Source organism: Mixia osmundae, assembly GCF_000708205.1.
Source record: "Mixia osmundae IAM 14324 unplaced genomic scaffold scaffold_5, whole genome shotgun sequence".
NCBI lineage: Eukaryota > Fungi > Basidiomycota > Mixiomycetes > Mixiales > Mixiaceae > Mixia > Mixia osmundae.
The window spans coordinates 867,660-883,795 of NW_014575559.1; the positions used below are offsets into that span (position 1 = coordinate 867,660).

At 54.9% G+C, this 16,136-nt stretch overlaps 6 protein-coding genes across 6 annotated transcripts; 4 read left to right on the plus strand and 2 right to left on the minus strand.

The window, feature by feature from the left end:
* Positions 1-35: 35 nt before the first annotated feature.
* On the plus strand, positions 36-3,618 carry L969DRAFT_103498 (uncharacterized protein; the record flags this gene model as incomplete). Its single annotated transcript, XM_014712681.1, has 12 exons — positions 36-1,362; positions 1,409-1,628; positions 1,728-1,803; positions 1,860-2,048; positions 2,100-2,122; positions 2,173-2,405; positions 2,454-2,565; positions 2,610-2,817; positions 2,872-2,973; positions 3,026-3,139; positions 3,191-3,454; positions 3,506-3,618. 12 exons carry the CDS (start codon positions 36-38, stop codon positions 3,584-3,586), a joined length of 2,949 nt encoding a protein of 982 aa, XP_014568167.1. The 3' UTR covers positions 3,587-3,618.
* Positions 3,619-3,708: 90 nt separating this feature from the next.
* L969DRAFT_74895 (uncharacterized protein) lies at positions 3,709-6,631 on the plus strand. The gene is made up of 3 exons (XM_014712682.1): positions 3,709-4,132; positions 4,183-4,756; positions 4,805-6,631. The coding sequence occupies exons 1-3, from the start codon at positions 3,779-3,781 to the stop codon at positions 6,565-6,567; spliced, it is 2,691 nt and encodes an 896-aa protein (XP_014568168.1). The 5' UTR covers positions 3,709-3,778; the 3' UTR covers positions 6,568-6,631.
* A 336-nt stretch (positions 6,632-6,967) lies between these two features.
* L969DRAFT_457829 (uncharacterized protein) lies at positions 6,968-9,472 on the plus strand. The gene is made up of 2 exons (XM_014712683.1): positions 6,968-7,618; positions 7,670-9,472. The coding sequence occupies exons 1-2, from the start codon at positions 7,297-7,299 to the stop codon at positions 9,373-9,375; spliced, it is 2,028 nt and encodes a 675-aa protein (XP_014568169.1). The 5' UTR covers positions 6,968-7,296; the 3' UTR covers positions 9,376-9,472.
* Positions 9,473-9,500: 28 nt separating this feature from the next.
* On the minus strand, positions 9,501-12,135 carry L969DRAFT_17523 (uncharacterized protein; the record flags this gene model as incomplete). Its single annotated transcript, XM_014712280.1, has 3 exons — positions 9,501-9,789; positions 9,840-11,067; positions 11,121-12,135. 3 exons carry the CDS (start codon positions 12,133-12,135, stop codon positions 9,501-9,503), a joined length of 2,532 nt encoding a protein of 843 aa, XP_014567766.1.
* Positions 12,136-12,299: 164 nt separating this feature from the next.
* L969DRAFT_17524 (uncharacterized protein) lies at positions 12,300-13,951 on the plus strand (the record flags this gene model as incomplete). Its single annotated transcript, XM_014712281.1, has 4 exons — positions 12,300-12,506; positions 12,563-12,710; positions 12,771-13,101; positions 13,159-13,951. 4 exons carry the CDS (start codon positions 12,300-12,302, stop codon positions 13,949-13,951), a joined length of 1,479 nt encoding a protein of 492 aa, XP_014567767.1.
* L969DRAFT_87559 (uncharacterized protein) lies at positions 13,566-16,045 on the minus strand. The gene is made up of 10 exons (XM_014712684.1): positions 15,872-16,045; positions 15,676-15,813; positions 15,526-15,618; positions 15,354-15,466; positions 15,208-15,300; positions 15,018-15,146; positions 14,845-14,960; positions 14,462-14,788; positions 14,326-14,402; positions 13,566-14,265 (listed from the first exon to the last, which is right to left on the minus strand). The coding sequence occupies exons 1-10, from the start codon at positions 15,998-16,000 to the stop codon at positions 14,020-14,022; spliced, it is 1,461 nt and encodes a 486-aa protein (XP_014568170.1). The 5' UTR covers positions 16,001-16,045; the 3' UTR covers positions 13,566-14,019.
* Positions 16,046-16,136: the final 91 nt, after the last annotated feature.

Below are 16,136 nucleotides of genomic sequence, written 5' to 3' on the forward strand. Positions count from 1 at the left end.
GCAGTAGCGTCTTGCCCATCACAAGTGAATAAGCAATGTTTTCGCTTGTTGCTCTCTCGGCACTTGCCTTTGGTGCCATCTGCGGTGCCACATACCCAGACTATCCGATCTATGCGTTCGATCAGCCGATCGATCACACAGATAGCAAGTCGCCAACGTTCAAGCAGCGTTATCATATCCTTGGCGACTACTACAAACCCAATGGCCCCGTCATCATCCTCGATGGCGCCGAGTCTGACATCACGAGGGAGACTTACGGTGGCTCGAAGATCAGCTACTACCGTACTCAGTTCTCCAAGCACCTTGCCCAAGCAACGGGTGGCCTGCTCGTCGTCTTTGAGCAACGCTGCTACGGCAAAAGCCATCCGTTCTCGAGATCGACGACCGACAACCTGCGCTACTGCTTGATCGACCAGGCCATCGCCGATGCTCCCTACTTTGCTCAACATGTCAAGATCCCCGGCTTCGAGGGTCTCAACGCCCCAAAGACTCCCTACATTCTCTACGGCGGCTCGTTGGGAGGTGCAAAGACTGCCTTTTCGATGCTCAAGTACAACGACGTCTTGTACGCGGGCATCGCCTCCAGTGCTACGGTCAAATCGGACGTAACCTACCCAAAGTGGTACACGGCTGCACAGACTTATGCTCCTCATGCCTGCGTCGCGACTATCAACAATCTTGTCGACCGCATGGACGAGCTGCACAAGCAGTCGCCTCATGCTATACCCCAACTTCAGAAGCTTTTCGGACTAGAGTCATTGACAGACTTCCGTGACTTTGCATATGCGATCGCAGAACCTATCGGAGGTCCTCTCGACTACCTCGGCAATTCCTGGCAGGAAGTCAAAGAGATCTATCTCAACCCTGCTCAGATCGGCAAGCCTAGCGACTTTGATTACTTCTGCTCCAACATTACGGCAAAAACGGTTGATGCGAGTATCGACACGGTTTTGTCAAAGTATACCCATGGCCGCACATGGCCCAAGCTATCGAATTATGCTAATTACATGAGAAAGTACTACAATGCTAACTGCAAGTCTCCCAACAAGCTCAACGATGCGGCCTGCTTCGGTACGACCAACAAGACCTTCTGGGCTGACACGACTAATGGCGACGATCGCACCTATCTCTTTACCACCTGCGTCGAGCAAGGCTCTTTCGTTGCCGCTGCACCCGCCGGCCAGCCGTCGCTCATCTCACGATCCGTCCAGGCGGCCTACACCGAGCGCAAGTGTCGATACGCATTCGCCGATGGAAAGCACTTCAAGGTGCCTAAGCTGCCAGAGGTCGAACGATGGAACAAATTTGGCGCGGCGAGTATCGCCGTCGACCGACTCGCTTTCATCAACGGCAAGCTTGATCGTATGTCTCTCACTCTCTGCATAAGCGTCGGCTTACACACGAGTAGCATGGATCTACGAGACACCCGCAGCACCCGATCTTGCACTGCGCAAAAGCACACCATTGCGTCCTTTTGTGCTCATGCAGAAAGGTCGCCATTGCGATGACTTCCGAGCCCTGCCGGACCTGCAAGATGAGCCCGAGGAGCTTCGCAAGACGCACGAGTATATCCTCGACTTTACCAATGCCTGGCTCAAGGACTTCCCAAAGTGGAAGCCGGGCAAGGCGTGAGCCGAGTAGTAGCAATGCAACCTGTTGCCAATCACGTGATCGAACGCGTCTATTAACAGCTGCGCTTGCAGTGCAACCGCTGCTCCTGGCTGAAGCAAGGAAGCGACGATCTCACCACACGCCGGCCGGCACATAGGCTCAAACAAGACAGATACAGACACAATACGCGGGGCAAGCATATGGTCAGCATCCACGCGGGCAAAGCTGATTGTTGTGCAGCTCTCTAGTTTCTACTCACACCTTTGCAAGCACACATGTACACACTGACGCTATGGCCTCTGGCATTCGCTACACTCGCACTGGCTTCCTCGTCCAACAAGCACCACAAACATGAGCACAAAAGCATTCCTCTGCAGAAGAAGACGGCTACCGGCATCAGGAATGCCAAAGGCGTTGTCCAGAAGCAAGTCATTCTCGTGCGTACTCGCCCGCTTCCTTTCCGTGTGCTTGCTGACGATTTCTCACAGTCACACCTTCAGCGACTGGACATGTTTGCTGCTCTCTCTCGTCCCGGGCGACCGCATCTGAACAGGCATGCAGGAAATATGCTGATGCCGCCATCAATTATTACGATCACACGGGCCAGGCCCTTGCAGGCTTTCCGCCGCCCGTCTGGAAGCACAACTTTACCAATTGCACCATCGAACCTGCGCCTCAGCTTAGCAGACGGATGCGAAGGAGGGCGAAGGAGCAGCTCGCCGATCAAAGCTCGGGCCTGCTGTGGACTGGCGTCGTTTCTATAGGCACACCAGCAAAGAGCTTCCTACTGGACTGTCAGTCCTCTCGCAGTATTCTGTGATAATCGCTGATCGATCGAGCAGTCGACACGGGCAGCGCGGATACTTGGGTAGCAGGCACAGGCTGCGCGACTTGCACAGATAAGAATCTCTACGATGCCAACTCTTCGACCACAGCGAAGGAATTGACCGAGACGTACGTCTGCCGCTCATCGAGTCTCCAATGCTGACACTGCGTAGCTTCTCTATCTATTACGTCGATGGCTCGAGCACAAGTGGCGACGTCTATACAGACTCAGTTTCCGTTGGCGGTCTATCTGCCAAATCGCAAACGTTGGCGTCGATCAACTACATGAGCGATGGTTTTGCGAGCGAGCCAGGTGATGGTATCCTTGGCATGGCATACCAGTCCATCTCCTCGCTCAATGCCAAGCCATTCTTCCAGAATGCAAGTCGAGCGATCTATCGCAGTCGTCAGCATGGGCTGATATTGCAATCGCAGTTGGTATCGCAGCAGACACAAATGCGCAAAGTGTTCTCGTTCTATCTGGCAGAATCGGGCTCAGAGCTATATCTCGGAGGCAGCAACCGCGCGCTCTACTCTGTGGGTCTTTACGCGTCGCTGCATGTACAATGGGTGATCCGTGCGGGAACAGGGTAATCTCGAGTATCACCCCGTTACTTCCAAGGCGTTCTTCACAATCTCTGGGCGGGGCTACATCAATGGCAAGTCTCTGAGCAAGTCGACGCGTAGCTACACCATCGATAGCGTGAGTCGGCGCATGCGAAGATTGTGCTCGACCTCATCACGTTGCACGCAGGGAACGAGCCAGATTGCGACGACGTATGCCGAAGCAAAGGCCTTCTGGTCAAAGGTGCCACACGCTTCGCCTTGGACGGCAGTCCCGGGCACATGGAAATATCCTTGCTCGCAAAAGATCAATCTGTCATTCGCATTTGGCAAGGGGAGGAAATGGGCGATACCCGATTCGCTCTTCAACCAAGGCCTCATCGCTTCGGGCAGCTCGATGTGTATGGGTGCCGTCACGGTGATCGACTCGCTCGACTCTGGCTCTTGGCTGCTGGTGAGTCGCATGACGCTTCTTGAGCGATGACATAGCTGATACATCGGACAGGGTGACACGTTTATGAATGCCGTTTATACCACCTTTGATCTCGAACAGAACAGGGTGGGATTCGCAAAGCTCAAGCATTAGCATCTGTAGACTTGCATGCACTTGTGTCATAGCTTTGCAAGGACAGAAATCTCTGAGACCGAAGGCAAGATCTCGATCATCAGATGTCCATCAGATGCATCAGACGCGTCTCTCCTTGCCGTCTTCACGCACGTCACGCCTGCCAGGATGGGCTCGCATGGGCCCACATCAGGCTAGTATAAGGTCATAGTCATGTTCGGACGCACGACACATGAACAGCCAGCGTCAAGATATCCGGATCTCAACGTCTATCCCGTGCCGCGGCATGAGCTTGGCGCAAGTGACGAAGCAAGGCAATCGCCCAGCCAAGTCCAAGAATTGACGCCCAGTCCCCAATATGGTTCTGTAGAGTCCACAGGAGAGACGCGGGCACGCTTCGGAACAGGCGAGAGCGCTGTTGATGCGAAGAAAAGGGCCGCCAAAGTCGATCAATTGCTACAACAAGTCTACTCAAAGACAGCCGCTATTCTGACTGAAGCTCGACTGACGCACGTTCAAGGAGAAGGGTCCAACTTGCAAGCGCAGGCCAAGCGGACGAACAAGTGGGCAAGTGCGCCCTTGGGGAGATGCAAATCACGCTGAGCATGACCGCGCAGTTTAACCTCGAGCTCGAGGACACCGAGATCTTCAAGGAAGAGCTGAAGCTATGGCGCTCGATCACCGCGCTACTGAGCTCCAGCTCGTCACCTCGAGCGTCTACCTCGTCCACGGCGCCTGCAGTGCCGCCCATGGTGCTTGACATCATACTCGATACTTGCGATCTCGCGCCAAATGACGTGCTTGTCTTGCGCCATGAGGACGGCAAGACGACCCGTCTGGATGATCTGCAAGGTATACTCGCTAGCCTATCTGCCTCACAAGCTGCGCAATATCAGTCCTATACGCCCTCGACGACACCTCAGCGCGTAAGGATCGTCCTCGAAAGATGGACTTTACAATTCTCCCCGCCAGCGCCGCCGATACAGCCTGAGCTGCCACATGTCTACAAGCTCTGCACGGTACTATTCAGAGCTTTGCACAGCCTCATTCGCACTTTGCCAGCATATGCTCTTCATCGCCAATTGCGCAAACGCGGCAGGCCAACGAGCTCACTCAAGATCGGCTGCCGGATGAGCATGGTCGATCCGATGGACAGTATACGACGTGCGCGCAATGGCGAAGTCGACCTAGGTCGGTGCTGCTCTTAGCTTGCCTTCACGCAAGCTGACTTGCTCGCAGACATACCGCTGGGGCCAGAGCCCAACAACGCAGCGCCAGAGACTTATACCTTTTCGCCTGTTCTCACGCCCGTAGGGTTTTTGCAGCTCTCGGGAAGGTACAGACCAGACGCAAACTTCCAAATCCAAGATCACGAGGCCTTGATCAGCTCGAGGTTCATCGACGAAGATTTCTTCAAGCCTACCGTCCTTCGACCGGGTTCATTGCCGCTGCGGCCTGGTCTTATCACAAGTGCTACGGCTCCAACGCAAGTGCAGACAGCGTATGGATCTGCGCCACTACGACAGTCGCTCGCAGTGCCAACTGCTCAGCCTGCGCCACCCGTCACGACCGCAGCCAGTCCGATGCCGTTCGTTCGTTCGGCATCTGCGAGTCAGGAAGGCGCTTTCCTACCGGCAAGCCGACCGCGATCAGGCTCGCTGCTGAGCGGCAGCCGCGAAGCTGTTCCTGCATCGCCTGACTCTCTTCGAAGGCCATCGATGAGCTCACTACAGTCTGTGCGCATCGGTAGCCCATCCAGCCTATCGCTCTTACGCCAAGGCTCATATGTCAGCTCGGCTCCACTATCGGTGATACCCCAAGACATCGCAGTGTCTGGCGCGTCGAATCATCCGATAGGAAGTCCCAGCACAGGACCGTCCTCTTCCCTGCGTTACGTCGGTCACGGCAGTGGCTCGTCGCTTTCAAACATGCAGAGGATTAGCACCTCACCTCAGCCGCTTGGCTCACTGCCCAGATATAGCAGCAGTCGGTATGGGCGAAGCTCAGGCGCTGGCAGCTCGCTTGGCAGTAGTGGCGGCGTCGCGCAAGCACCAGGTCAATGGCTAGCGGAAGCAGCCGCGCGGCGGATTGTGAGCGGTAGTGCAGGCAGTAGCACATTCGCGCCGAGCGGCAGCCCGTCTTTTGAATCGAGACGCAGCGAGTCATCTGCTGACAGCGGCCCTACAGCTGAAGCAAAGCCGCCGCAGGACTTGGAAGACTTTCTGGCATTGCTTGACTCGAAACCTCAGCTGTCTTCACCTGAAGCCAAAGTGAGCCCGGCGACGCTCAAGAGTCAAGCAGATGCACGCCTGCGCGCAATGGCCGGATCAGTCTATCGGACGCTGCCTGCAGTATCGAAAGAGGGTCTCTCGCCTACTCGTACCTCCTTCTCGCCGCTCAGTCAGCGGCCAATCTATTCCGTATCGCCTTTACGAGAGGTCAGTTTGCGCGGGCCAGCAAGCGAGGAAATCTCGCCCCAAGCTTCTGGTCCCCCTTCGCCCCGGCCATCGAACGCGCTTGAGAACCTATCAGCATCAGGCGCACAGCGATATGCGTTTCCGCGATACGTCTCGACACGCAGACGGCCGAGTGATGCGGCCCTGTCAGGTTCGGGCAACTACTTTCCTGCCGAATCATCTTCACGCGGTTCTGGTGGCTTGCGCGATTCTTGCTCGGAAATCCTGCCTCCGGTGACGCGCGACTCGGGTCTGGACGATGAAGCAGTCGGACGGCTCGATTTGAGCCAGGACGATCATGCGCCGAATGAGCAAGCTTACTATGCTGCACATCATCTACCTCTGCCGCCCAGCGGCGAGACATCTCGCGCCGAATCACCCTCTGGACCTGGAACGCGCTCTATCGAGAACAGTCTGCACCAAGCGCTCGAATCTGCTCGCGGCATGCAACTGGGTCGCGGTCGCGGTCGACCTGGCCGATTGATGCAACAACGCGATTTGCACGAGGGAAGCCGACCTACCTCTCCCGAGGCCTGGTCAGGCTGATACACAGACTCCCATCGCTCACTTCTCACTAGATAATTGACTTGTTGTGACATGATTACTCTGCATTGTACATCTCTTCGCACAGAATGGGGACGAAAAAAGTCTCGGGCTCTCTGATTAGACTCGAGATCGTAGAGCAACAGTCGATCGATAAGTCATGCCCAAAGAGCTCGCTGATCTTTGCTTTCCCACGATCGCATAGCTCCTTGCTGTAGACATCATGCAAGCGCTGGCAGCACAAGGCTGTCGCGATGGACACAAGCATGCTCAAATTTGCTGAGATGGAGGAGGTCATGGGCAAGGCTAGTGAAGACGCTCGCAGCTTTGCAGATCTCTGCAGCCTCGTGATGCGTACAAGCCGATGACGAAGCTGCAGAGACCAGCAAGCTCAAGCCGGCGAGACGAAAAGTTTCGAAGAGGTTTATAAGATGTCGCGCGTATGACGTGTCTCGATTCTTGAGGGCGGTCTCATCCTGGCAGTGTGCGGCAGGTAGCTGATCTGTGAGTCGATCACAGCAGACTGCTGTCCTAGCACTTGCTCCGGCACCCTTTAGATCCTCGCGCCTCAATCCGAACGTCCCACGAGTCAGATCACCTGGATTGTGACAGTGACGATAGAGGTGCCCCCGGTCGTTGTCAGCGCTAGGACGGCTCTGTCATCGTTCGCCAATGTCCGTCGGGCTCAAGCAGCGACGACACGATTGCTCCGTCGTGTACGAATAGACTGTCATGTCGACGCCGATGCGGATCTCCCCTCCGCTCGATATAAAGTCATCTGGGGCACTCGAGGATCAGCAGGCAAAGTCGGAGACTGCTAGCGGCACTGCTAGCTCAGCAGCGACGCCCAAGCACTCTGAGTCGACATCAGATGGTGAATCGGATGCGACGAGTGGCTCGCTCAGACAACTCAAGGTCAGAGATCTAGAACTGGATGACGATGGGGCGACTCAGACGAGCGGCTCCAAGAAGACAAAGCTCTCTTCTGGCGATGAGAGCATCAGTCCACAATCATCTGCGCCGGACGAGCTTCATAAGCAGTCTACGCTGGCGGGTATGCCCAGAAGAGCTGATCTTTGTTGCGCGACTGACTCACGCGACGCAGAGCGAGCCAATGAGGAAAGGCTCATGACCCCGCCTAGAACGCCAGAGCTGGGCAGGGGCTTTCCAGTAGAAATCTTTCGCCACATCGCAAGCCATATCGCAGTGCGGTCGACTGCAGATCTGCTCAACGCCACGCTGGTTTGCAAAGCTTGGCGACAGATCTTGTTAGATGATCCCGAGCTATGGCGACACAACTATGTATTGGATCTCACCAGCCGATCGGCTCAAGCAGCTCTGCAATGTTTCCTACCCCGCGCAAGACAAGGCTTGAGAAGTCTCACAATCTTGCTCAGCGATGCGTACTCGAATGCCGACTTTCAATTACTTCACGATCATTGGCGAATGCTCATCAGAACCTTTCTCACCATCGAGCCTGGCGATGCTCTAGAGAGGATAAAAGTCAACTGTCTCGCAGATGACAGAGACACCATTCTGGCGCTGTTTGTCGTTCTCACAAAATTAAGCTGTCAACTGCCTTCACTGCTAACCTTCTTATGCAATACTCGCATGTCTGACCGCTTTGGCATTATGAAGCGCTTTTTTACAAGCCTTCCGGTCGCTGTGTCGGTGGAGATTACGTGTCTAGTCCAGCAGGTCGAAGAACAGACACACGCTCCGCCGTTCCAATGGCTTGGTATGCCAGAGATGCCAATGCCGCTAGCGCTGCCGTTGACACGATTGTCGCTCGTTTGCGTCGATCTGACACTGCTCGATCTACCGATGCTGCCAAATCTACGTTTCCTCAGCTTGGAATGGTGTCTGGCAGATATTAGTCTTTGGCAGATCCTAGCCAATGCGCCAAACTTGGAGATTCTCGACTTATCGCAGACTGATAGCACCGAGGAAGAAGAAGAAGCGGTCTCAATACCGCTAGATGGCCAGCGGCGACACCTTTTACTTCCTCGATTGCGGCAGCTGACCGTCTACGGTCCAAGCTCGGTCCTGTTCTGGGTTCCAGAGACCGATGAGCCTCTGACGCCAGAGGTCCACATGCCTGCGCTGCTCGAATGCAAGCTAATCAAGACGCGCAATTTGAACGAAGCACCGTCTCTTTCGGCAAGCATCTTCGATATCGAAGAAGAAGCAGACTGCCTTCGAGCCCTAGCGAGTCTAGCGCCGCAGATTACGAGACTTTCGCTCGACTACTCCACGGTGGAGGACATGCCGCTATGGCAGAGTCTAGGCTGCTTCGCGAACATCACCTATCTATCACTCAAAGGAACAGAAGTGACCGATCTACTCATCATGCAACTACCGGATCTCACGCCTGGCTTGCGAGAGATTGACGTGCGTAACTGTCCAGGTGTCAATGCTGGCGCGCTTGCATCTGTCGTCGAGCGTATTAGAGAGAACAGTGACGGCGCACGACGACTGCAGAAGGCTTGGTGCGATGAGCCGGTGTCTTTTGGTGGAACAGAGATCGAAGTGGCAGAGCGATTAGCCTACCAGTGGCTCGAATTTCAGGGCGTCGTTCCCGACATGGTTCGCATGCGCTGGCATGAGAAGCCGAGACGCTACTGGAAGTCACCGGTGGGGGGGAGACCCTGGCTTGGGCCACCTGCTGTCAAAGCGCGAGCGTCTGCATCCAGGATGGACGAACGATACTATACAGGTAGCTCTAGACGGCACAGTACCGAGACAGAAGAGCCAGAGCTCTATGACGATACGGAGGACGAGGACGATCTGTCGGAAGCGGCGACAGAATGATGTCCCTCTTACGCAACCGCATTTCAGACGAAGGAATCGACATCTAGCTGGGTGGAGATGTGTTGTAACAGAAGTGTAGAGACGAGAAATAGGCACTCAGGCAATCAACAGACGATGTATTGAGCTCAAGACAGATCGAATGCCGCGCCTGACTCGACGATGCTCGTCAAGACATCCTCTTCCAGCTGGAACTTCATGACTGCTTGAACGCCGGAAATTCGCGTGCTGCGCCGTCGGCCGACGCGAGCCAGATCAGATTCTGCTTCTGCTGCAGTCTTACGTGCTTCGTCTGCCATGACCATACTTCTGATGTAGGGTATGTACAAACTTGCCACGGCTGGATGTGGCAAGAGGGGCGCGAGCGAATCCATGAACCGGTTGCTGATCGTATCCAGCACAATTGCATGCTCGGACCTGTCGTGCGCTTCAGTCTCGGTCGAGAGGAAAGCGAAGCGAAGACAAACCTTGCAGAAGCGAAGGAAGTCTCGCTGAGCTCGTTGGGTGCATCGGGTAAGAGCCAGTCTCGGATGAAATCACAATCACGTAAAGTGTCGAGGACGTCGAGCTCGATTGCGAATGAGCAGGTACCATTGGGTTTGCTCGCGATGTAGGTCATCGCAAGCTCGTCATCGATCTTTTGCTCGTCTAGCGCCTCTTGAGACTCCAACGCTCCCGTGATCATCTCCGGTGACGGCTCGCACTCTGCGTTCCAGCCCGTAATCAGCTGAATCTGGTCCGTCATGGCATTGTTGGGCCTCGACTGCAGCGCGATTTCGATCAAGTCGACCAGATCAGGCGAGGTTGACAGCAGAGGCGCAAGGCAGAGGAACTGCAAGTCCGATAGTAGTTTGCGAATATCGAATGCAGACTGTCTGTAAGCACCCGGCGGCGGTACGGCGAGAGGCAAATTGCCAGTATCACTGGGTGACAGTCTTTCTGCAAGCCGATACCGCGTCGACCGGTAAAGCGAAGACAGGTCCTCTTTTTGTATGAGCACACCATGTAGTAGAGCTGCGGTCTGCACTAGCGCTACAGTCTCTTGCAGAGGGGGTGCTTCGTAGTAGAGTATCTCCTGAATTGGTAGCAGATCCCTCGGAACGAGCGAGAGGTCATTACAAGTGACAATGATGGGGCGATGCGATATCGATGCGAGCTGGATGACGCCATCCCAGAACCCAAGATCGGATTCGAACAAGATATCGGCTTCTTCCAGCAAGATGAGAGATTGACCTGCGCGGTTGCGAATGGGAGAATTGGGTGTATCGAGCAGGATAGGCTGTCGACTGGGACTCTGAGGGGGCGTTCGCATTGCTGCTCGACGAGGGGAAGCAACATTGCGCACGAGATGATTGCGACCTATATCTCCCACGTAGCGTTCTATGTCTTTCGCGCTGCGTTTGCCGATACCGGGAAAGACTTCGAATATCTCAAACCCAAGCTCTTTTGCTACTGCATGAACGCTTGCCGTCTTGCCCGTGCCGCTCTGACCGCAGAGCACGATGAGGTTCGTGAGAGCGTCCGTCGCATCGTTTGTCTCGTCGTCTTGCTGATCTGCCGCCTCTTGGTCATCACACACGAGGAAGTCATCGAGGTCTGAATTGGTTTTTTTGATACGTTTGCTGGCTTTGTCGACTTGCCTGATCACCGTTCGCTTCTTAGTCTGTCTTATCGGCGTAGTCCGGCCATCAGTACCTGCCACTTTTTGTGTCAGCAAGTATGTAGCAAGCGAAGAACCGAGTACTGACAAGGAGCAGCTTGCATGCTACGCAAGGTGAGCTCGTTAAGCCAATCGCGCAAGTAGGCAGCGCTAGCTCGATTGGTCTCGCCGAGCATCTGTTCGGCCGTAGAAGGCGCGAAAGTCTCTGTCCAGAGTCGAGAGCTGGCTCGGCAATTGCGAATGATGCGATTCATCTCGGCCGCAGAAGACTGCGGCAGCTGCTCTGTCAACCGAGCAATGAGGGGTATCCGTCGCATGTTTTGGCTTGGAAACCAAGTCTGTACATCATCCATGCCGAGTGGAATGCTACGGCTCTTGGTAGGTTGGGTACCAGGCTGCGTATTGACGAGATGGCGCATGAGATCGCCAGTTACGCTTGCGTCTGTTGGGTCGTCTCGCCTTGGCAGAGCGTGCGATGATCTGCTTGACGCGACAGCAGGCAGATATTCGACGTGTTGCTCGTCTGCCGTCGGCCATCGGGGTGGCCAATATCTCGCATACTCTTTTGCAGCTTTGGAACTTGTCCTCGCTGTGGGCAATTCGAGGTCAATTGGGGCAGCTTCGCTCGTAGGCGTCACAGCTACAGAAGGTCTTGACTTGAGAGCAAAAAAAGGATGCGGGGGCTTGTCGGGCTGTTCAATCGCTCTTCTTGTCGTTGCGACGCGTCGACTCGATTGACCGGGCGGCGAGCTAGTCAACTCAATCGCAGGCGCCAAGCTATCTAACTCCTCGCCATCACTAGCTGAAGTACTGCTCTCAGGTGGCGCTCTTCCTTTGCCCTTGCGAGAGCTCTTTGCAGGTTCCAATGCTTTCGGGGCCGCCAAAGCGAGTGTACGGCCATTGCCAACCTCAAGCGTGGCATTTCGACCGTTGGTAGCTTTCTTCGATTTGCGCGTAGCTTTTGCAGCCTTGGTGGTGATGTCTTGGGTCTGCACATGAGCCGGCGGAGCTTGAGATGCGAGCGCTTGAGCTGCTGCTTTGCGCTCGCTGGCGGACTGGAAGATGGAATAGACAGTCTTGCTAGACTGAAGATCTTGTGTCATCGCACATCTGTCGCAGCCCGATCAGCGCATGCTCGCCTCACAAGCCGTCAGCCAAGTCGTTGCCATCCTCTTGCCCACTCGTCCTCGCCGCCGCCGCGCGCGTTCCTCTTCTTCTTTCTCGCGACACCCGGCGCCGGCGACCTCTTGACAGACCAAGCCGAGCCATGCAAGGCTCAAGCAGCGCTGCGTTCTATGCAGATGCAGCACTACAAGCCAAGCCAGAGATCGAAAATCTCCGTCATGGCTTGGCAGACTTCAAAGCACCACCACTGCGAATCACACGAGTCGGCCAACTTGATGCCGAGTTGCTAGACAGGGAGCTCGAGTCTATCCTCAGAGAGCCCGTCTCTCGCGCTCTACAGAATCTCAGGGTGCGCTAATTCTGATCAGCTTCATCGGTGGTGCAGCTGAGCAAGAGCGACGACAGGGAAGCGGCAGATCATCTTTAGAGCCTGAACTCAAGGCGCTCTTGCAATTCTTCATATTGCGGCTGTCCATCTACGAGTCAGGCGCATCCTACGGAGCCACACTCCAGAATCTCAAGTATCGCAACGAATGGCTGCACGGAGGCAATTGTCAGTCACTTTGCGCTGTTAGCCTCTGACGCGGGCTGACTTGCTGGGTCGTCGTCGCAGTGGAATCCTCGCCCGCTCGACAGCCCCTCACGAAGCTTCAACTGCACGCCTACACTGCACTCAACGTCTTGCCTACGTATGCACACGCAAAAGCCCGCGACTTTATGCTCTCAAAAGGCTGGGGAGATTATCCCACACCTCGATCCTACACAAGCTTACTCTTTCATCCCTTTGATGCCCCTGCGTCTTCCTCGGCGGTATCGCGACGGGAAAGACGGGACAAGCGAAAGCGAGAATGGAAGAGAGCCGTTTGGAAGGCTCTCAATCTAGCAGAGCGAACTTGGGCAGTCCTCAAGCTGGCCAACTTTCTCGTCTTTCTCTATGACGGCAGGTCAGTCACCTCCTTGCATCAGTGACGCGCGGATGCATTGTTGAATTTGTCTGGCAGGTATCGAACTCTGATCGATAGGATATTGGGCATGAGGTTGACCTATGCCCACCGAGCAGTCACGCGCAACGTCAGCTTTGAGTTTCTCAATAGACAACTCGTCTGGGAGGCCTTTACAGAGTTCTTGCTCTTCCTCATGCCACTCATCAACTTTCGCAAGCTTCGACAGAGGCTCAACAGATGGGCTACCACCTCTCGTCCTATCGAGATCTTACTGGCTGCCTTGCCTGCACCTGTACGACGAACGCTCAATCTTCCCGATCCACGTCATTCTACTAGCTCACGCAAAGGGAAAGACAAGGAGGAGACAAGAGGCCCACTCGATTTCCTACCTGATCATATTTGTCCAATCTGTTACACCAATTCAATCGCACCTCCAACCGTTGTACCCGATGGCGGGGTCATCTCGAGCGACCCTGCAGACCCGGGCGCTTCCACCTCTGCTCTTGCCACGCTCGAATCACATAGCCAGATCAATCACCATGGCGATCAGGACAACGGCGTCAAGATTCCGTATCAAGTCGATTGCTGCCAGGGACTCTACTGCTATTTCTGTATTGTCAACAAGCTCGTACAGTGGGAAGAAGACAACAGCGATACGCAAGAGTATTGGCCTTGTTTGCGCTGCGGCAAGGGTGTCAAGAGTGTGATCAGACAAGTACCGGTTGTCGAAGAATCGCCGACTGTCGAGCCAGAAGAGGACAGCGAAGACGAGCGAGGGGGAACAGACGACGAGCAAGATCAGTCTGCATTGGTTGACTTGCCCGCAGCAGAGGAAAAGTGGGACGAATGAAATGCTTGTTCTTTCCAATGCAGACCATGTACAACACGACAGCAGCCGCAGCAGCAGCAGCACAAGCATCAGAAGCGCACTGCTGCTGATTTCTCTACCATCTCGATTGGCACCTTGTGACCCACGAGATCTCTAATGTTGCTGATGCCATACTTGATCATCGTTGGCCGTTCTAGAGAGAGTCCCCATCCGAGTGCACGAACGTCTTTGGGCAAACCCATCGGTTCGAGCATTTCCGGTCTGAACATCCCGCTATTGCCAATCTCTACCCATTTGCCTAAGCCTGCATGATAAGAGAAGATCTCCAGAGAGGGCTGTCACATCGTGTCATTCTGCTCAGCTGCGAGTTGCGAGCAAAGATGTAGGATGCTGACCTCTGTGTAAGGATTGAAAGCAGGCTTGAAGCGCAAGTTTTTGACGCCCATCTTTGCAAAGAAGACGTCCATGAAGCCTGTCGAAGTCCCGACACTACTAAGCTCGAGTAGGAATTTGAAGTATGTCAGAACCGACCGATCAGATCGCCAAGCGTGAGATTGTAATCTGCCACAACGCCTTCGACCTGGTGGAACTCGGCCAGATGAGTTGCATCTACCGCTTCGTTTCGGAAAACACGATCGATACTGAAGAGTTTTGTGGGCTTGAAACCTCCTGGCTGGTTGGCGAGCTTGTAGAGCATGTTGGCCGATATGGCAGTCGTGTGAGTACGCAAGACGAGTCGTTCGGTATCGGATTGCTTCCAGGGAGATCGATAACCTATCGAACCGTATCCGCCCGACTCGTGTACTTTTCTCACTTTGGCTAGGTAGTCCTCTGGAAAATCGTCTGTCGAAGCGGGGTCTGCTCTTTGGCCGAGTGCGTCAGCTTGTGTGAGGGTGAGGGCTCAGGCAACGAGCCTTTGACGTAAAAAGTGTCTTGTAGCTCTCGAGCCGGATGTTGCTGAGGTACAAAGAGAGCATCGAAATTCCAAAAGCAAGACTCCACAAACTGGTTCGTCGGCATCTCGCTGAACCTACGTTATCGCCTGGGAGGTCAGCAGCGTAAGGCTGATCTCCGAGACTGCACGTGCCCCATCTCGAAGAAGATGTTCCTGAATTCCTCTCGTACTTTGAGTAACGGGTGGAGTGCTCCTGCTGCGGGTGGCATGCCTTCCGCATCGAAATTGAATGGCTTGAATTCCGCCGTTTTCCACGCTCCGCTGTTCCACAAGACAGTGGTATCAGCGACAGACGATAGGCTGACAGCTGAGTTTGTCGAACCTTTGCAGCATCTCTGCCGTGAGATCCGTTTCCAATTTCGCAATCTTTGTGGAGAATTTGGGCCCTTTGCTGACACTCTGATACGCGGTCCGTCTGCGCGAGAGAGTTTGACATGGGTCTGGATCGCAAGATGGGAGCAGACGCACTTTATTGCTGTGAGCTTTCGTTTGCGATACTCGGACGCGACGGTGCTCGGTAGTGGTTGCCCGTTCTTGAGCGCCTGCAGGTCTGATCTGACTTGATCCGGCACGTCCGAGAGCTGCGGATCAGGACTGGCTGTTCAGACTGTACGAGGCAGACTGAAGAAGAGCGACGCACTGCTTGAGCGAACCCGTCGCCATCTTTCTTGATCCACTTTTTCTTGAATGCGTTCAATTGACCCACTTTGGCAGTATCTGGCCCTAGCGTACTCTGTGAAAGCCATAGACTTCAGCCAGAAGCCGTTTGTGCTAAGCGTCGTCGGCCAACCTGAAGCTGCTTGGCGGTCTGTGGGCCAGTAGCGAGTACTTGCCATAACCGCCATTCGGGCGATCCCTTCTCTGTTACTTCTTCACCCTCTGCACTGAGCACTGCTTCTTCTTGTGCATGACTCTCCATGAGCACCATCTGCGCTTTCCGACAGGTTGAGCCAAGCCTTAGAGGGCAGGTAGTGAAGGAAACGAGCCTGCTTGTCGACGAGTGAAGTGAGCGCTGCTCTGACGGCTGCTGCGTCCAGACCCAGCGTTCGAGTGTCTGGTATGCTCGCATTCTGGTCGAGGAAGTCCAAGATTGTCTGAGCCACTTGGGAGGTCATACTGGCTGACGCTGCGGGCTCGTGGCTCAGTTCAGTCAAGTAAGTCAACAGGCTCGACGCTCAGCGGCAATGCCCCCAGCGTATAACCGGTCCTATAAGATCCGCGTCCGTCGGAGCTTGTAGCCGAGCAGCAGTC